The sequence below is a fragment of the Ascaphus truei genome, chromosome 7 (genome assembly GCF_040206685.1).
Source record: "Ascaphus truei isolate aAscTru1 chromosome 7, aAscTru1.hap1, whole genome shotgun sequence".
NCBI lineage: Eukaryota > Metazoa > Chordata > Amphibia > Anura > Ascaphidae > Ascaphus > Ascaphus truei.
The window spans coordinates 11,767,988-11,789,460 of NC_134489.1; the positions used below are offsets into that span (position 1 = coordinate 11,767,988).

General features: G+C 46.7%; 1 protein-coding gene across 6 annotated transcripts in view; it reads right to left on the bottom strand.

Annotated features, from left to right (window-relative positions):
* Positions 1-21,473, bottom strand: part of ZC3H4 (zinc finger CCCH-type containing 4) — a 39,393-nt gene that overhangs the window by 8,856 nt on the left and 9,064 nt on the right. For all 6 annotated transcript variants that reach the window (XR_012802536.1, XM_075607009.1, XM_075607014.1 and 3 more), the window contains 11 exons: positions 18,888-19,104; positions 17,938-18,048; positions 16,865-17,093; positions 12,277-12,428; positions 11,790-11,886; positions 9,770-9,891; positions 8,534-8,635; positions 7,623-7,736; positions 6,253-6,360; positions 3,778-4,727; positions 1,025-1,266 (listed from right to left, as the gene is read on the bottom strand). Coding sequence is in view for 5 of the 6 variants with exons in the window: in XM_075607009.1 (XP_075463124.1) it covers positions 1,025-1,266; positions 3,778-4,727; positions 6,253-6,360; positions 7,623-7,736; positions 8,534-8,635; positions 9,770-9,891; positions 11,790-11,886; positions 12,277-12,428; positions 16,865-17,093; positions 17,938-18,048; positions 18,888-19,104 (2,444 nt within the window). In the remaining variant the exon portion in view is untranslated. The remainder of the gene's footprint in view (positions 1-1,024; positions 1,267-3,777; positions 4,728-6,252; positions 6,361-7,622; positions 7,737-8,533; positions 8,636-9,769; positions 9,892-11,789; positions 11,887-12,276; positions 12,429-16,864; positions 17,094-17,937; positions 18,049-18,887; positions 19,105-21,473) is intronic.

Here is a 21,473-nt window from a genome sequence, read left to right on the forward strand (position 1 = left end):
GTCAAAGAGTCTCATCATTCTGAGTTCAAATGTTTTCCGTTCTTTGGTGCATTTAAACATTCCATTAAGGATTTTGATTTTTAAATCAAACAGAAATTAGTCGGCAGAAAACGTAATAACGAATTTAAAGAAACTGATAATGGCACAAAACCATGCAACAACACATGTTGCAAAGTCTGCAAACATATATGCCAAGATGTCACAGCCAGTCACAACCATGGAACACTCAATGTTAAAGGATCATACAGCTGCACATCAAGGAATGTGGTTTATATGATTCAATGCAACAAATGTAACCAAGGATGCTACATTGGGGAAACCAGCCAAAAACTACAAGGCAGAATGAATATGCACAGGCACTCTATACTCCATCACGAAGAAGGAAGATACTGCTCACCTGTGGGACATCACTTCTCACAACCAGATCATTCCATAAATGATTTAAAAATCAAAATCCTCAATGGAATGTTTAAACGCACCCAAGAACGGAAAACATTTGAGCTCAGAATGCTAAGACTCTGACACCAAAAGAAGAGGGCTTAATGCGGATATGGGGTTTCGCACACACTATCACAATTGTTTGTATTTATCCTGTCTGCCTCTCTGCCAATGTTCTTATCCACAACTCCCTCCCCTCAGAGAATCCCCTTCCCCCTCCATGCTGTTACTTCAAACATCCCTTTCTCACCTATCTTATCTAAATCTCTTTTTTCTGCTTTCCAAACCTCTGTTTTAGCCATAGATTCCTTTGTAAACCTGTATTGATGACCTGAGGAAGACTTGTCCTATGAGATATAGATATATATATATATTCACTTTGGTTCTGCCTGGGACAGACCCTTCAGAGATTGAAGGGATAGGAAAACAGATGGTCTCCCTGTGTTCTTAAAGCGTATACACAACATAGACCTTTTAAAAAACAGGGTCCACGAAGCTACGCTCCCTTACTTAAGACTCTCTCAGCCATAGACACAGTACTACTACCTTACTTTAAGGGTGTAACGGTGCCAGTGAGAACATGTACCTGTGTCTCCCATCATGTCTTGGCAAATCTCCATGCCAGGGTCCTGATAGTAATCATCGTAGAAGTCCTGGCCCGGGGGACCGTCGGCCATCATCTCAGAACCATCATCTGGGCCATAGTTCATCATAGGGGGACCGTCGTCCATGCCGTGGCCCATCTCCATGTCATGGTGCATTGAGCCTGGGGGCCCAGGGAACCTGGGAGGAGGGGGGCCAGGAGGTCCTCCAGGTGGTCCTGGGGGCCTGTAAACGAAGACACAGACAAACCAATACAGTGGAGGATGAGTCAATAGTATATAAATGTATTGTCTCATATACACACATTATATATAGATAGGGAGATAGAGATAGAGAAAGAGAGATAGAAAGAAAGAAAGAGAGATAGAAAGAGAGAAAGAAAGAGAGAGATAGAGAGATATACACACATTATATATAGAGAGATAGAGAAAGAGAGATAGAGAAAAAAAGAGAGATAGAGAACGAGAGATAGAAAAAGAGAGAAAGAGAAAAAGAGAAAGAGAAAAAGAGAGAGAAAAAGAGAGATAGAGAGAGAGAGAAAAAGAGAGATAGAGAGAGAGAGAAAAAGAGAGACAGAGAGATAGAGGGAGAGAGAGAGAAAAAGAGAGAGAGAGAAAAAGAGAGAAAGAAAAAGAGAGAAAAAGAAAGAAAAAGAGAGAAAAAGAGAGAGAGAAAGAGAGAGAGAGAGAGAAAAAGAGAGAGAGAAAAAGAGAGAGAAAGAGAGAGAAAAAAGAGAGATAGAGAACGAGAGATAGAAAAAGAGAGAAAGAGAAAAAGAGAAAGAGAAAAAGAGAGAGAAAAAGAGAGAAAAAGAAAGAAAAAGAGAGAAAAAGAGAGAGAGAAAGAGAGAGAGAGAGAGAAAAAGAGAGAGAGAAAAAGAGAGAGAAAGAGAGAGAAAAAAGAGAGAGAGAAAAAAAAGAGAGAGAAAAAAAAAGAGAGAGAGAAAGAGAAAAAGTGAGAGAGAGAAAGAGAAAAAGAGAGAGAGAGAGAAAGAGAAAAAGAGAGAGAAAGAGAGAGAACGAGAGAGAGATCACATGTGAGCACATTCACATGTCTTAGGCAGGTCTGCAACCCTGCCTTTCACCATTCTCACCCAGCTTATAGTGCTTCCACTGCAAGGGATTCTGGGAAATGACATGCAAATGAGCACACCGTGTCACCTTTTGTCTGAAAGACCATTGTTACATGGAGCACATATAAGGCAGGCAGACCTGCCTAAGGCTAAGGCCCCGCTCCCAGAGTCAGCGCACCCGCACTGCAGACAGGCGGTGCGCTGACATACACAGACCGCGATATGCGGTCTGTAGGGAGCGGGAGGTGGGCGGGAGTGGGAGGCTTGACAGGGAGGGGGGGCGTGGCTTGAGCGGAGGGACCCGCTACTCTTCCCCCCCTCCCTCCACGGACTCGGGCTGGAGCTGCTGAGGGTAAGTTTAAACACACACGCAGGCACTCATACACACACACACACACGCACGCACGCACGCACGCACTCATACACACTCATACACACTCATACACACTCATACACACAGACAGAGGCAGGCACTCACGCACTCACGCACTCACGCACACACACATACACACACATACACACACACACACACAGACAGGCACGCACGCACTCAGACACACACACAGACAGGCACTCATCTGCTTTCACTCCACACTCCTCCCCGCTCCCCGAAGCCTCTCCTCCTCCCGAAGCCTCCCCTCCCCATTGGCTCACAGCCACACCACGTGACGCGTCAACGCTAGGAAACACCATTCTCTTGTGTCTCCTAGCGGCTGACGCGCCACAGCGTGTAGTCAGCTGTGCCGCCAGGGGGGACCGGGACCGGCTCGCGAGGATTCCCCTGCTGGTGGGGAACTCGCGACATGGCCGCCCGCGCCACCGAGCGCAGCGGGACCGAGGCCTAAGACATGTGAATGTGCCCACAAGTGATCTTTGTATTTGCTATATGCAATACGGTGGAGGTTTCCTGTTGCCTTTTTCACCCACCATAACTTAAAACGCACATATATATACACACATATACTAGAGAGGGTGCTGCTGTCAGAGGACCTATAAGGTACTGTACAAAAATAAAGGGATAGGCACACCAAAATTATGCTAAACATTTTTATTGGCCCAACGTTTCTATTACCCTCTGGAGCCTTTATCAAGAGCAACTAAAAGACCACAAAGTGAACCCTTATATACAGGGCTCAACAGTCTTAAAAAAAAAAACAAAAAAAAACCACTCGGCCAAAACAAAGTCACTCACCTCCCCCCCCCCCCCCCCCCGAGTCTTACCTGCGGCGTGGTGCCGAGTCTCCCGCCATTTTCCTGCTTCTCCCTTGCAGCTCCTGTGAAAATGGCTACATGACGTCACGCTGCGTCCCATTGTCATGGCAACTTGACGCCGCGTAAAGTCCAGTTGTCATGGCAACGCGGGTGACGCCTCGCATCTATTTTCACAGGAGCTGCAGGGAAGACAGTCGCAAGTTGTAGGGAAAGCAGGAGAATGCCGGGAGATGCCGCCCCCTCCCCCCCCCCCCCCCGTCGCAGGTAAAACTCGCCAGTGGGCGACTGCATTTGTCGAGCCCTGCTTATATACCTTAAACCCCCACCAGATGAGGAAAAATAAAGCTGAGCAAGGTTATTCTTTCACTGCGTGTGTACAGACACAGATATTTGTTGGCGTGTGATATATATATTATATATAAAAAACACAATGTGTAAGGTTCTCAGCTCACCTCACACCCAGTTTGTGAGCCAGGTGGGCTGTGGGGCGCACAACAATCTCAAACAGGGACGGTATTTTCCTCTGGCACATCTGTGGATCCATCATCTGCTGCTGGCATGGCGGAAGAGATCCTGGAGGGGGTGGCCCCCCAGACATGGGACTCCCTGGCATTGGCTCTCCTGGCATGGGACCTCCTGGACCACCTGGCATGGGGCCGTTTGGTCCCAATGGCATAGAACCTCCAGATACCGGACTTCCAGGCATTGGGCCCCCAGGCCCAACCTGCATAGGTCCTCCAAGGCCAGGCTGCATGGGGGGCATTGGGCCACCGGGAGGAAATGGATCGCCAAAGCCACCAAGCATGGGAGGCATTGGCCCACCTAGCATGGGGCCTCCAGGCATGGGGCCTCCAGGCATGGGATCGCCAGGCATGGGTCCGCCAGGCATGGGTCCGCCTGGCATGGGTCCGCCTGGCATGGGTCCGCCTGGCATGGGTCCGCCTGGCATGGGTCCACCTGGCATGGGTCCACCTGGCATGGGTCCACCTGGCATGGGTCCACCTGGCATGGAACCGTCAAGCATTGGTCCACCTGGCATGGGACAGCCAGGCATTGGTCCACCTGGCATGGGTCCACCTGGCATGGGACCACCAGGCATTGTTGCACCTGGCATGGGCCCGCCAGGAACTGGCCCACCAGGCACGAGATTACCAGTCATTGGCCCATCTGACATGGGACTGTCAGGCATTGCCCCACTTGACCCGGCAGGGGATTGTTTCCCACCAGTGGGTGATGATGGTGCGGGTGGCCCGGCAGGTCCTGAAGATCCATGCGGGTGGGACGGCGTAGGCAGAAGCCCAACACCGGGCGGTGGTTTAGGTAAAGGGTTGATGCCCTGCTTCTTCAACTCCTCCACATCTTTCTCATCCTCTGCGCCTGCTTCAGCGTCCTCTGCCAGTATCTACACCAAACAGAGAGAAAATGTTTGAAGGGGTTGCATGGGACAGCAAGGAGATAAGATAAGAGCAGAGGCTTAAAAAGAAGTAGTGATACTGTGCATGACTTAAAAAATAAAAATAAATACACCCTCGCTGGTGGTGAACTGTGCAAAGTGGAGAAACAATATGATCGCCAGCGCTCGATTCGGTGGCCAGTACAAAAAACGCCATAAACGTTTATTTGTTACTCAGGGGAGTCATGTTTGTAGTCGTCTCCATACAGGCAGTCCTCGTTTTACAACGCTTCGCTTTACAACGAATGGCTTATCCAACGCTGTGCAATGCAAACCTATGTTCATTTTTACAACGCCAAAACGGCTTATCCAACGCTTTGCAACGTTGTGTATGTGTATATATATATATATATATATATATATATATATATATATATATATATATATATATATAAACACATTCACATAAACAACGTTGCAAAGCATCGTAAGAGCGTATATATAATATTATACTATGTAATATTATACTATATAATATATTATTTGTTATATATAATACAGTATATACACTATATAATTTATGTGTGTGCTGCATATCTTTTTGCCTGCATAAAATATTTGGTGTATTTTAGTGTTAAAAATGCCTTCAGGAACGGAACCTTTCATTTAAACAGTGTTCCTATGGGAAAACGTGTTTCGCTTTACAACGTTTCGCTATCCAACGCCATTTTGAGTAACACATTGTGTCGGATAACCGAGGACTGCCTGTATTTGTAGTTGTGTGTGTGACAAACCTGGCACATAAAAAGTACCAATATCTCTAGACCAGGTGGTGGAAGGACGTCAGAGGACAACCAACCAGCAAAGTGTAAAACCTCCCTGACGGAATGGCTGCTTTAAAGTGTATGGAGGGGGAGAGAGCGATGACAGTTTCAATGATTAATTATGTTTTGTTTTTACATTTTGCTTCAATAAGTAAATGAACTGCAAATTGTGAGAAAAGTGTAACGATTTAATTTTTGGAGTGTAAAAACAGCTGGCGGGAGGCAAACTAAGTTGGCCTCACATGACTGGTAGACCATGTCAAAAAAAGAATTTCACGGCGTGGTACAATATTTATGTTTTACAAAGCAGAGAACCAGAGAAGGAGGGAGGTCGCACCTGAACCGTGCTATTTTTGTCTCTGGGGACCACTCTGTTTTGGAGCCGTTTTTTTGTCCTGGTGTTTCTGGTCACTTTTGAGAAATCAATATATCTGCCATCCAAGCCTCACTCCCACGGGTCAACAGGAAGCCTCAATGTCATCAGTGCATAACATTGCAGCTTTCTATTGGACATCCTTGGCAGTCATCTTTGAATTTACTTTAATTTCACTAAGAAATAAAAAAGTGTAACTATTTTGGAAACCCAGAGGGTCCCCCCCTATACCCTAGCTGGTATTGCGCGGTTCAGCTCCAGGAGACTCCTGACTAGAATTGTTAAAAAAAACAACAAAAAAACAGGAAGAAAATTGATTGTTGGTCGTGGTCAATACCTTATCCAGAAGATCATGTGTTTCATCGGTAAGAGGCTCGTGGGAAAACATGCAGTCCTCGCCATTGACGCAATTCCCTGTGGTGTGGTACAGCTTACAAGGAAATTCATGTGAGAACAGTTAAGGAAAACCAGACCTGTAATTACCCAGCAGGTGGGATGAGGCTGTACCGTATTTAACATTGACTCCCAGAGAGGAGGAGAAGGAGGGGGGAGAGAGAGAGAAGAGTGACATGGGGGGGGGGGGGGGGGGCGGGGGCTGCACCACTCTCTCTTGCCTGTGTATAGGCGGCAGGGACAACACAGCCATGGCTAGGAGCACCTCGCCACCCATTCCAGTCAGTGCTTGTTGATATTGCCCCGCTCCCTCTTTTCACCCTTGGAACTAGTGGAGCAGAGGAGCACTGTCATTAAACAGCTGTCCCAAGGGAGTGTGCAGATGCTCTGATCTGCAGTGGCTCCATCTCCGCTCGCTATGCAGCTAGGAGAGCATGCTGCCGGGGGACCACCAATGGTCTACACTGGGGTAGTCAACTCCAGTCCTCAAGGGCCACCAACAGGTCAGGTTTTAAGAATATCCCTGTCTCAACACAGGTGGCTCAATCAGTAGTTCAGTCAATGATTGCGCCTCCTGTCCTGAAGCAGAGATATCCTTAAAACTTGACCTGTTGGTGGCCCTTGAGGACTGGAGTTGGCCACCACATGTCTACACGTTTAAGCCCTCAATCCCATATTACAACATTTCCTATATGGTTTCCCTAGACAAGACTTCAGATTTCAAGCATTGCCTCTATATTGCACTTGCTTAGTAGTGTGAGAGTAGGAGAACCCACTAGTAATGCAGAGTAATGCCCTACAGCTCCCTCCTGTTCCCATGGTCTTTCTGCAGGATTTTCTGTCTGCATTGCACCATTCACTCGCTGTAAATAACAAAACCAAAATAGCTGTCTGCCGGTGTCAGGCCACCGATTGTCACCTCCCAGTTATGTCCTTACAGTGAAGTTCCTGGGACCAGAGTTCATGTTACATTTTTCAGCACCGCTACTTATTCCCCAACCTCAGAAAATACCTGCCCAATTATTAAAAGGCACGTGTGTGTTGAGCGAGAACTAATGTGTTGAGTGATACCTTGGAGTGTACGGGGATAAACTGATGATACGGGTTAGTTTCTTCATTATGTGTTATTTTGACATTTAAATGTCACATAAAAAGGTGGCAGAAAAAATAATAATCTGTAATGTGCAGGACATAACTGGGAGGCATTAAAAATAATTAACGTCAAGCCCTGATATGGTAAATGCATTTCATCAGTGTTACTCTTTAAAATAAAATAAGATCACTCTGAAACCTTATCGCTGCAGTAGAAAGGATATTGTGCATGTACGGGCAGTTGTCGGCTCGCGCGCAATAGCCGGTGACGTAAAACTTGCAGAGGCCTCGTCTTCGTGGCACTTCCACATCGTGACTGAAATTACAGTGCTCGCCCTGTGTGATGAGAGAAAGCCTAGTCATTCACGGTGCCTTCAGCACCAGCATTTCCTATGGCACTATGCATTACACATGGAGGTTGAAGTAGCCAGGACGTCCTCTGCAACAAAGGGACCATCTATTCATGCCACAATGTATAAGGGGGCCCCATACTCTATGCACACTCTGCCTGTCTGTTAAGAGCAATCCTCCTGCGATTGCACAAAATAAAAAAAACATACTGAAAACAACTTAACATTGAATATTCTGAGCCTCAAGTAAAGTGGGCTCATCCACTTCAAAGGCTATGATGTTACCACTAAGCTACTCACCCAGCCCACTTTAAACAACAATAATAATAATAAATGTATGGGGTGTGTGGTGAAGACTTACTCATGTCCAAGTTGCAAAGCCAGTACAACCAACCTCACACTGACGAGATCCACAAGGTCGGAACAGTCTGCCTGTGGGTGGGTTTATTGGTTTTGCATCTCATCCCAGGCTATGTTTAAAAGCTGTGTTTAAAGCAGCATGCATTGGCTTAAGGGTTTAAGGGTGTGCTCATTTGCATGTAATTTCCCAGAATCCCTTGCTGCAGCGGTAGCACTGTATGCTAGGAGATAATGGTGAAAAGAAGGGTTGCAGACCTGTCTTAGACGTGTGAATGTGCTCACAAGTAATAATTTTATATGCTATATGGTGGAGGGTTTTTAGTCACCTTTTCATCCATCATAACCTAAATAATATATAATTGTAAAAATAATTAACTGCCGGTGGGCCCATGGGATACCAGGCAACTTAGGAAGACGCCTTACCCAGGTACACCGGCCTTCCACAAAGTACTTGCAGATGACTTTCCCTTTCTTGTCTGCACGATGGTGCGGCTTCTCATAGTCATTTCTATACATTCCTCCATCCTACAAGAGGAGAAAGAGCGGATTAGGACAAACAGCTGTGGAACCTTGTCTATTAGTTCAAATAAATCCTTCACTGCACTACATCTGTGTTACAGTGTTCACCTGACCTGTGTACAGAACATTGTTAATTTAATAACACATTACTCTGCTGTAGCAATACATTTTACAATATGCTTTCTGACTGAGCCTCCAGGGATGAAGACGATTAATGCAGCTGCCCATTTCAAAGCAAACTATTTAACCATCTCTTTGGAGATGTGTGTTTTGTTCAACTGTGTGTGGGTAGTTGCATTTCAAAAATATATGTATTTTACAACAGGAAAATAGGTTGTTGAAAGTCTGATTTCATCTGCAAGAGGCTTAAATTTGCAATCTGAAAATCTTGCTACATCATAGAATCATTCTTAGTTTATTGTTTTTTCTCTGTTGAAAGCTATGAATGTTTAAAAGTGGAACAGAGAGCCGTCATATTGTAACTTTTGTGGTCTTGATTTGGATCAATACAGTTTTGCCTAAACAAAAAATAAATAAAAGAGACTCCTGAGAGATTCAAACGTCAGTAATATGGTTGTATATGTTGTTTGAACAAATATACTTTTTGGATTGGAGGTGTGCCTGAGGAACGTGAGCCATATTACGACACTGGAGTGATGTCATTCATGGTATTAATGGCGTTCCAGGTATTCGACATCAATGGCATTTTATGCAACTTGTAACTCTCAAAAAATGGCAGGAAGATAAATTGTCAAACTAAATGATTTAGTGGTAGAGATACTTTTAACACTGCGGATACATCACTGCTAAAAGGAACAAAGTCTTAAATGCAAAGTTGATATTAAAATCACACCCTGTAAAACACTCACTTCCGGCTGTCATCAAATGGTCCCTGTAACACGCAGTCATAAATGACAGGCGGTGACTGGTAGACAGCAGCGAGATGCCGAACACTGCACATGGCGGCATACAGAGGAAAACTATGAAATCCATTACTTGGGATGGATTATTATATTGGTAATTAGTCATATATAAAGCACACAACTATTACCTTATATTAAAATAGAAGGGAGTAGCCTGTATATTTCACATGTATTGTATTATTGTATGAGACATGAAATGCTGGTATTAACAACTCACTCCCATGTCCTCATCATAGTAATCATCCTCATCGTTTCCTTTGCCTCTGCTACGTCCTCTCCCTCGCCCCATCCCCTTGTAACCTCTTCCGCGAGGGCCCCGACCTCGGCCTCTATGGAAACCTGCAAGCATGAGAACATAAATATCAAACTTCTGCGATGTTCAAATAGAGCCGCCCGCTCAGACATTTATGTTAAAGCTATAATCGTCTGCAAAAAAAATTAACAAACAACATTATGTTTGTCTCTCTCTGTGTGTGTGTGCCTGTCTCTCTGTGTGTGCCTGTGTCTCTGCTGTGCAACACAAATTGTATATATATATATATATATATATATATATATATATATATATATATACATACACACAGAGTTCGACAATCCTATACATTTACTCGGCCGGGGGGGTGGATTTAACCCCCGGGCGTGTAAATATTGGGCCAAGCAGCACACGTGTTTTTTTTTTAAATTTCCCGCTCAAATTTCCCCCGTTCGCGCCAATTTCTTTTTTTTAAAAATAAATAAATAAGTAATCTGCCTCCCTGATTGGCCTGACGGGAGGAAGAGGGCCGGCTGGCAGCTCTGGGTCAGCCCCTCCCCCTGCACCCGATGCCAGCTTGCTGCCCGGGGTGGAATGTAAGCTGGGAGGGGGAGTCCCCGGATGTAGGCTGGGAGGGGGGGTCCCCGGATGTAGGCTGGGAGGGGGGGGGGTCCCCGGATGTAGGCTGACATTTACACACACACACACGTAACAAGGACTAATTGTAGTATAATGTAATACAATAAATTCATTTATGTCAAAAACGAATGTTGTTCTGGCTAGGAATTTATTAAATGTATTTTATTTATATATTTTATAGTGGGGTTGGGGGCGGGACTAGGGTGGGGTTGGGGGCGGGACTAGGGCGGGGTTAGGGGCGGGACTAGGTGGCGAGTAGATTTTTTGGTTGGGCGAGTAGATTTTTGGGTGATTTGTCGAACACTGTATACATATATATATATATATATATATATATATATATATTATTTGGGGGGGCGGGTTATCATAAATTAAATCGTTCAAGGGAACCTTCCACTGTGCCTTAAGCGAAAGTGTTCGACCAGTGTATAATTCAGAAGCTTTAGATAACTCAAACACATATGTATGCCGGGTATTTCCCAAAGAGCCTGTCTCTCTGTGTGTGCCTGTGTCTCTGCTGTGCAACACAAATATATATATATATATACAGTGGTTGACAAATCACCAAAAAATCTACTCGCCACACAAAAAAAATCTACTCGCCACCTAGTACCAAACGTGTGCTGCTTGGGCCAATATTTACTCGCCCGGGAGTTAAATCCACTCGCCCGGGGCGAGCAAATGTATAGGTTTGTCGAACACTGTATATATATATATATATATATATATATATATATATATTATTTGGGGGGGGGGGTTATCATAATAAATTTAATCGTTCAAGGGAACTTTCCACTGTGCCTTAAGCGAAAGTGTTCGACCAGTGTATAATTCAGAAGCTTTAGATAACTCAAACACATATGTATGCCGGGTATTTCCCAAAGAGAAAGGAAAAAGAATGAATGGGTTCAGAAGCAAACACAAATCTGTGACATCACACAGGTGAACAAATTAAAATGGAAGTGGGCCGGAGACATGGCAAGAAGAAATTACTATCATTGCACAAAGATGGCACTCGACTGGACTCCAAAGGGATTCCAAAAGACGACGACCAAAAAGTAAGGTGTGTGGGTGAAAGTAGGAATTTTTTTCAGCAATGCGGAAAAGACACTTGCAATTGCATTACATGAAAGACCATTGGGAAGGAATTTTATCCGCCAGTGGATCGAAAAGAGCTGAAGAAGATGATTATCTATCTATATATCACACACAAATCTGTGTGCAGGGGTCTCAGCCAATACATTCGTAGTAAAATCACTTCCCCCTTGCAGCTCTCATGTAACAAGGTGTTCCACGACCATGTACAACGCCTCGAAGACATTTATAATAACATATTTCAGCTCACCTCGACCTCTACCATCCTTTGGCTTCCGGTACTGGTTAAGATCCTTGGAATAGTTGTCATACTCCTCATCTCCCATAGGCTCCTCAATGTCACAATACTGCAACGTAAGTGAGCATGCAATCAGGATATATAGGCAGACAATGCAGCCAATCCGAACACAGGCACAAATAAGATCAGAGACCAAAGGCATGTAGTACAAAAATGACAGAGCAACCAATCAGAATTAAGCACAGCTGAATGTATCCAATCAGAATGAAGGTACAAAAAAAGCTTTAAAGAAGGCAGCCAATCAAAATATTGTCACGGGTTAGTGCTGCCACTTTTGAAACAGACCAAGAAAACAAATAGCTACAGTGAATTTTATTCAGGGGAATTTTAAATCATAGGGAGCTGGATGTTTCGGTGCAATCTGACATCCTCTGTTTGTTTTGCACCTTTGAAGGGCTATCCGGCACACATGGCTCTAAATAACTTTTTTTGTACTTACTTCCATTTCTTCATCATACATCTCTTCTTCCTCTGGGTGCTCCTCCCCTGGGCATCCTCTCCCTCTCCCACCTCTCCCCCTATAACCTCCTCTTCCTCTCATCATACCACGGCCTCCACGCCCTCGCGGCCCCTTCCCTCGCCCTCTCATGCCTAAAAAAAAAAAGTGACAAATAATATTGCGATCTTGCTCATTTAAAAATCTTCAGTTTCCACATTTTTTTTAAGCCGAAAAAAAAACTTTACTCCTACACTGGCAGAGTGAAGTGCAAAGTATTGCTTTGTAACACGTTGCAAGCTCTTGCGGCAGCAAAGGGATTAGGAGGGATTTGCTATATATACACACAATTTGGTGGCAGATGAGAAGCACTTGGCAAACCTATCTGTTGCAGAACCTCAGACCCTATTGTTTCCGCGGCTTTCTTTCATACTGTATTTAGGATAGCATTGTCTATCCACGAGCATTTTGAATTCCCTTACTGTATCTGCCTCTACCATCTGTTGGGGCGGGGGGGGGGGGGGGGGGAGGGGGTTATTCCACAAGTCACCCACCCATTCAGTGAAGCATTCACTTTCCACGTGACAGTAACTGGTACTCAGAAGAACAATGACATTATTGCCCAATAACAGAGTAACCCACCAGTGTATTATATATCAACACGTTAACCACGGCACCACACTTCTCCCTGCACAGGATGTATTTTCTTCCTAAACGCAGCGTTAAGTAGGCTGTTTGGGTATTTCCCAGCCCCCTCTGCTTCCTCCCTCCATTCAGCACTTCCCATCCCACTATCATTTCACTGGATACCATTCCTATTCATTTCCCCACCGGCTTTTGACTCATCAGCAATGACAGCGCGTGGGGGAGACACGGGAGAGGAGGAGAGCGCATGGGGGAGACACGGGAGAGGAGAGCGCGTGGGGGAGACGCGGGAGAGGAGGCGAGCGCGTGGGGGAGACACAGGAGAGGAGAGCGCGTGGGGGAGACGCGGGAGAGGAGGAGAGCGCGTGGGGGAGACGCGGGAGAGGAGGCGAGCGTGTGGGGGAGACACGGGAGACGAGGAGAGCGCGTGGGGGAGACGCGGAGAGCGCGTGGGGGAGAAGCTGGAGAGGAGGCGAGCTCTTGGGGGAGACACAGGAGAGGAGGCGAGCGCGTGGGGGAGACACAGGAGAGGAGGAGAGCGCGTGGGGGAGACGCGGGAGAGGAGGCGAGCGTGTGGGGGAGACACGGGAGACGAGGAGAGCGCGTGGGGGAGACGCGGAGAGCGCGTGGGGGAGAAGCTGGAGAGGAGGCGAGCGCTTGGGGGAGAAGCTGGAGAGAAGGAGAGCGCGTGGGGAGAAGCGGGAGAGGAGAGCGCGTGGGGAGAAGCTGGAGAGGAGGAGAGCGCGTGGGGAGAAGCTGGAGAGGAGAGCGCGTGGGGGAGAAGCGGGAGAGAAGGAGAGCGCATGGGGAGAAGCTGGAGAGGAGGAGAGCGCGTGGGGAGAAGCTGGAGAGGAGGAGAGCGCGTGGGGGAGACGAGCGCGTGGGGGAGACGCTGGAGAGGCGAGCGGGGGAGACGCTGGAGAGGAGGCGAGCGCGTGGGGGAGAAGCTGGAGAGGAGGCGAGGGCGTGGGGGAGAAGCTGGAGAGGAGGCGAGCGCGTGGGGGAGAAGCTGGAGAGGAGGCGAGCGCGTGGGGGAGAAGCTGGAGAGGAGGCAAGCGCGTGGGGGAGAAGCTGGAGAGGAGGCGAACGCGTGGGGAAGAAGCTGGAGAGGAGGCGAGCGCGTGGGGGAGAAGCTGGAGAGGAGGTGAGCGCGTGGGGGAGAAGCTGGAGAGGAGGCGAGCGCGTGGTGGAGAAGCTGGCGAGCGCGTGGGGGAGAAGCTGGAGAGGAGGCGAGCCCGTGGGGGAGAAGCTGGAGAGCGCGTGGGGGAGAAGCTGGAGAGGAGGCGAGCCCGCGGGGGAGAAGCTGGAGAGGAGGAGAGCGTGTGGTCAAGAAGCTGAGAGGAGAGCGCGTGGGGGAGAAGCGGGAGAGGAGAGCGCGTGGTGAAGAAGCGGGAGAGAAGGTGAGCGCGTGGGGGAGAGAAGGTGAGCGCGTGGGGGAGAAGAGGGAGGAGAGCGCGTGGGGGAGAAGCTGGAAAGGAGGAGAGCGCGTGGGGGAGAAGCTGGAATTGGAGGAGAGCGCGTGGGGGAGAAGCTGGAGAGGAGAGCGCATGGGGGAGAAGCTGGAGAGGAGAATGCGTGGGGGAGAAGCTGAAACTGGAGGAGAGAAGCTGGAGAGGAGGAGAATGTGGGTGAGAAGCTGGTGATGATGGAGCGTGTGGGTGAGGAGGGGAACATGTGGGGGAGAAGCTGGAGAGGAGCGGGGCATATGGGGAGAAGCTGGAGAGGAGGGAAACGTGGGGGAGAAGCTGGAGAGGAGGGGAGCATATGGAGAGGAAGGGGGAATGTGAGAAGAAGGTAGCGAAGAGGAGAACATGTGGGGGAGAAGCTGGCAAGGAAGGCAGCATGTGCAGTAGAAGCTGGAGAGGAGCATATGATAGAGAAGCTGGAGATGAAGGAGCGTGTGGGCGAGAAGCTAGAGATGAAGGAGCGTGTGGGCGAGAAGCTGGTGAGGAGGGAAGCATGTGTAGGAGAAGTTGGAGGGTGTGGAAGGAGGGGAGCATGTGGGGAGAAGCTGTTGAGGAGAAGAGCATGTTAGGGAGAAGCTGGAGAGGAGGGGAGCAAGTAGAGAAGCTAGAGAGGATGAGAGCATGTGTGGAAGAAACTGGAGACGAGCATGTGGGGGAAAAGCTGGAGATATGGGGAGCATCAGGGGGAGAAGCGAGAGGGGAGCATGTGGAGAGGAGCAGAGGGTGTGGGGGAGTATCTGGTGAGGAGGGGAGCATGTATGGAGAAGCTAGTGAGGAGGGGAACATGTTGGGGAAAAGCTGGCGAGGAGTGGAACATGTGGGGGAGAAGCTGGCGAGGAGGAGAGTGTGTGGGGGAGACGGTAGTGAGGAGGGGAGCATGTGTGGGAGAAGTTGGAAGGGAGGATGTGGAGAGGACGGGAGCATGTGGGGGAGAAGCTGGAGAGGATGGCAGCAGGTGGTGGAGAAGGTGGAGAGGAGGGGGTCATATGGGGGAGAAGCTGGAGGAGGGGGCATGTGTGCGAGAAGCTGGTGAAGAGGGGAGCATATCGGAGAGAAGCTGGTGAGGAGGCAGGCATGTGGGAGAGAAGCTGGAGAGGAGGGGAGCATGTGGTGGAGAAGCTGGAGAGGAGGGCAGCATGTGGGGGAGAAGCTGGAGAGGAGGGCAGCATGTGTGCGAGAAGCTGGTGAAGAGGGGAGCATATCGGAGAGAAGCTGGTGAGGAGGCAGGCATGTGGGAGAGAAGCGGGAGAGGAGGGGAGCATGTGGACAAGAAGTTGGTGAGGAGGAGAGCATGTATGGGAGAAGTTGGAGGGGAAGGTGTGAAGAGGAGCATGTGTGGAGAAGCTGGAGAGTACGTTTGCTGCTGTAATAGGTTGACTGCAACGGATTTCAATGGTAAACAAACTTTGCAGGGTTTTTTCAAACTATATCGAATATATATGGATGATCAGACATGTTTTTGTTTGCCCTCAAAGCCCTAGCTAATTTAATCGCTGTTGTCAAATAATTAAGAAGCCACCAGTTGATTTGCTGGTACCCAGTGTTATCGGACAAAAAACAAAACATAACATTTTCACAAGATACAAAAAAGGTACAGGCAGTCCTCGGTTATCCGACACAATGCGTTACTCAAAATGGCGTTGGATAGCGAAACGTTGTAAAGCGAAACACGTTTTCCCATAGGAACACTGTTTAAATGAAAGGTTCCGTTCCTGCAGGCATTTTTAATGCTAAAATACATCAAATATTTTATGCAGACAATAAGATATGCAGCACACACATAAATTATATAGTGTATATACTGTATTATATATATAATATAACATAATATATAATATCATATAAAAATATAATATATTATATAGTATAATATAGTATAATATATATTATACACATAAACAACTTTGAAAAGCGTCGTAATAGCATTGGATAAGCCATTTTGGCGTTGTAAAAATGAATATAGGTATGCATTGCATAGTGTTGGATAAGCCATTCGTTGTAAAGCGAAGCGTTGTAAAACGAGGACTGCCTGTAAGACAGTTACTTTAAGGGGGATTTAATCTTTCCAAGCAGCCGATTACCCTGATAAGCCATTAAAAAAAGATTTGTCTGACCCGCTGCTTAGTACTACCCCTTTTAACCCTTGGTTGCCCAAGACGTAGGCACTACTACACCATGGGGTCTGGCACTCCAGGGGCCTCATTACCTAGTGGCTACATCATGCCGGCAGAGCGCTCGTTTTCTAGGGGATATTGCGTCCTGAGCTACACGCGATCTGATGTGCAGGGAAATAAGAGGACTCCTGTTACATTTCCGGGTTACGGGAGGCCGCAATCACGTGATACCGCCGAGTAGGGGTCTGAGGGGCCGTGGAACTCTGGTGAAGGTCTGCTCTGGTGCTCAAGGGGTTAAATGTTGGTGGAAGTCACCAACTGCAAGCAGCCCGGTCCTGCTTTATGATAATTTGCACATTGCCGTACCTCTCCCTCGGTGGTTGCCCTCCTTGGCTCTCCTGTACTGGTTCAACTCCTTGGCGAAGTCGTCATAGTCCTCCTTCCCCATGTCCTCCCCCTCGTCGCCTTCGTATTCCCCGTACTGATCATTCTCGTAGTCATCGTACATGCCGTAGTTCTTGTTCTCCATCTTGGAGTAGCTCTTCTTCGGCATTGGGGCATTGTGCTGGGGTGGAGGTGGGTACGGCGGGTGAGGCTGAAACGAACACACACACCTTCATTTCATGCAAACTGTGGCTGCACAATTCTGTTCTCCGGCAGTATAAATGAGGGCAGCTATCTTAGTACAATACTGTTATTATGAGAAGGCATCTTTCACAATGCCAAGAAAGATACACACACACACACACACAACACACAACACACAACACACAACACACAACACACAACACACAACACACAGCTCGAGCACGGAACTTTTAATACATCTTTCACAATGCCATTTGTATTTTCAGAAAAAGTGTGTGAGGGGAAAAACTCCAATAAAGAAATATTGAAAGAAGAGAGATATAGATAAAACATATTTCCATATCTGATATTTGTATGAAGGTGTAAGGTGTTGCATATGATATTTCTATTGAAGAGCAACTCCAAGTTATGTAGGAATGTAAGGAGCAGAGCTTAATTTTGGAACACTTTTCATACACGGCCATATAATAGTAGGGTCTTCTTAAACTCATCCCATTGTGTAACACACCTAGGCCCAGATTCACTTTACAGCTTTACAACTCAAATGAATGGGCATTTAGGCGTGATCAGGCTTAGCACACTTTAATGAATCTGGGCCTGAGCCGGCTATCAGTTCTGCGTTTTCCTGGTAAAGTGTAGCACGTGGACATTCTATTGCAGGCTTTGGGCCCGTTTCTAAATTTTTTTTTACTGTATAATACACAGCAAGGAACATAAGGTTTCTAATCTGCTTTCAAGGGCATCACATCGAGCTCACTTTTGAAGTAGTCTCATTTTGGGGGGAAACTGCACATATAAAAAGGAAAGTCCCAATTCCATGAAGATTCCCTCAGAATTGGATGTGTACTCACCGGCGGGTACGGGGGGCTGTACTCTCTGTATTTCCTGTGCCCCTTCTCGCTGGGACTGAAGTCAGAATCATCGCTGTAGTCTGAGAAGTCTTCGCTGGAGGATGCGTGACGCTGGGGGCGAACAGCAAAGGCACGTTATGGTACGCATGTGTAACACTCCTGTTACTTCCCTGCGTGATCACAACCAGTGACCGACCATGTCTATTACAGCAGCAGCCTTTGCAGTGAGTCATTGCTGCTGCAGCAGCTGTACAGCTCTACTGATATCAATGCTGCTGTCTGTAATAAATTATCCCAGGCCGGATAGCACCAGGAGAGATGCAACACATTTTGTTCAGCGAGTCCCACAGAGATACAGAAAGTGTAATGAGGGGCACAGAGGGACCAGTATCCAGAGAGAGGGGGTTAGAGTGACAGAGAGAAACTACATCAACAACCCAACAAATATATACCACTATTTAAAAAAATGTATCTCATTGGATTTTTGTGTGAGAGACCAACTCACAAACGTTGGTCACCTTGCTTTCTCCAAGACTGAAGATCCGAAAGCCTAAACAATCCCTTTAGGGAGAAGACAATGTTAAATGTTTGGGAACCTCTACAGTGAAAGGATAATAAGAGCTCTCATGCCTCATACTGTACATGCCTGGTTCTGAACTAAAGGGTGATTTGCCAGAGGGCACACCCCAGGAGAAAGCAACAGACGCTGTAATTAAACCTATGAGCTTATGTATTAAAAGCCATAACTACAATAAGGTACCTTAACCCCAACACCGCAACATATTGCATTGTAGTGTATTGTAACAATAATATGTTGTTCTTAGCCTACGCAGAGCTGTATATTAAATTTTGCAGGTACAACGGGTCCCTGCCCTGTAGAGCTTATAATCTAATGTTGTTGGCCTGAAGCGCAGGCAGATAAAGGGCCTTGCACAAGGTCACAATTATACCTTGTGCTTGGATTTCCTCTTTTTCTTTGCTCTCCTCTTCTCCTTCTCTTTCTCCTTCCTCCGTTTCCTTTTCATCCTGCGGTGCGTCTTCTCCTCATCCGAGTCGCTGTGATGTTTCTCTCCCTTCTCACGCGGCCCCTGCGCCTCTGACGCATCGCGGCCCCCTTCCTCTCCTCCGTCGTCCTCGAGCTCTCCCTCTTCCAGCTCGCCGTCCTCCCTGATGTGGGGAGAAAAAGATGGAAGTCAGCCAGGAGACTGTCATGGCCTTTCCATGCACCCACTACTCTTTCGGTGAAGAACTTCCACAGGTTTCTCATGAGCCTACCCACCAGCTTCAGAGCAGGACATTAGTTCCCATAAAGGGTGGTGGATTCATGAAATAGCCTCCCAACAGAGATGGTAAGAGGCTAACATTGTGGGAATTCAAAGCTGGTTGGGATAGATGTAAGGCGATCATAAATATATATATATAAAAAGCCAAGCATCAAATATGGTCTGACGTTTTAGAACTGATAGAAAAGTGGATCAAATTATCTGGCATCAAATTCTATGTTGCTATGTTATAAAAGTGCCCATAAAAAGAAAAAACAATGGTAGTTACATGTTTAAAGAGTTAAATATAGGTAATTGATTACTTTTTTCCTTTAAAAATCCAAAATCCACCCCCCGCCATATCACTCATTTGTAGACCTCAATGGCAAAAAAAATATTAGGTTCCAAAGAAACCAAAACAGACAAATGTTTACTTAAAGGCTGAATACATTTGAGAATGAAGGACATTGTGATGCTGTTTTCTGCAAACTAACAGCTACACTCTGCAGCAACATGCATCCCCGACACCCATAATCCGTCACATTGGAACTGGCGATTTCAATTAGCCCTGAGCTCTGCTTTAGTAATACATTACTAGGGCGTGAAAATAACTAATCATTTTTTCGATGGCCTTCCAGTTAGGTTATTCCAATTTACACTTTCACCACCGATAAGCTTACGTTGATCTCCCAAAATTAAAATGTCAAATAGTTCTCATAATTTGTGGTCTTCAGGTATTTAATTCACTTATAGATGGACATAACAAGTGGCCTCAAGCGACTGTCTGCTGGTCAATAATTTGCACATAATAAGCTGCTGTTGCACGCCTTGGAGTACAAAGTTAGGAGAAGGACTACAACTCCCAGCATGCCATGCTCTTAAGGAAGGGTTTTACTGCAGAGACTCTTCCAAGAACTGTCGGGTAAGAGCTGCTTCTGCGTAAACGAATGACATCAGTAGATGTTCGGTGTGTGTCAATATTAGTTTGTCAGACAACAGATCCTCTAAAACATCTACTGGCAAATTCGGCTCAGACAGGGAAGGGGTTAAAATTCACTTTGCTTGCTGCACACTGGATGCAAATCACGTCTATGTAAATGGCAATAAATGATGAATAGGCAGTCAGAAAATCTATTGCTCTCCCAGGCTCACAAACAATAGCCCACTTCATGCAACAAGCCAGAGGAAATACACACATGCTACACAGTATTTAAAGCAGCAATCCCACCCAATCTTAACACTGGGGGGTGGGCGGGGTTTACTACATGATTTGAACTGAGGGGGGCAGTCCTCCTGAGCCGTCTACCACCGTATTTCAGGCCCTGGGTACCCCTCGGCATCCAAGATACTTAGAAGTTTAGTGCCGATGTTACTTCCTGGACATTGAAACTATTGTCAAATAGGAAGCCACAACATGAACCCCTCAACGTTGTAGCTTCCTGATGGCCCATCAGACCTGTGAGATTTGGCAGCCATTTTGTCTTCTCTAAAGGGGAGGAAAGAACCAGCAACTAAACCAATAAGTATCTTGGCAACGGGGTGGTCACGGATTGGAAAATAGTGAGATTCAGCTACAGAGGATGCACCGGTCGAATTAAAATATATATTTTTTTTATACGGTAGATTGTATTTCTTTGTATTTCTGCTTTAAGCACCACGGATTCTTCAATAAACTTTCGGCTATTTTGCCCTGAAGCCAAAACCGAGTTAAACTTTAGTTACAATGGTACCCATACAGTCAGTTAGCACAACTTTCCCAAACCCCTTAGATATTTGCTGGAGGATCATTACATTGTTTTTGAGCAAGGAAGAAATGAATTAACTCCTCCGATGCCAGCGACACATTGCTAAGCAATTGCTGACATCAGAGTTAATAACTGGGGTATTTACTCATTTTGGTTGCCTTTACAACCTTTGATGCCAGAGAGGCCTGCTGTGAGTTGATGGCCACTCTAGGGCCAAAAGCATGCAATGCTTTCTAAAAAATGTCATCCGTGGATGCCTACCCCAGTGGTTTCCAACCTTTTTTTGGTTAAGGAACCCTATAATTATATGTGATCTTCTGTGGAACCCCAACCCTCTCTAATAATGTGTCCGAGATCAGATGCACTGTAAATTCTTCTGTATTTGGTATAGTTTTCGAATGACCTGAAAATTGCAGGGAACCCTTTAGGGATGCCCGGGGAACCCTGGTTGGAAAACACAGGACTACCCTAATCCCTTTAGTGCCACAGGCACCTTCTACACTTTATTATTCGGCCCTTTAGCCCATAC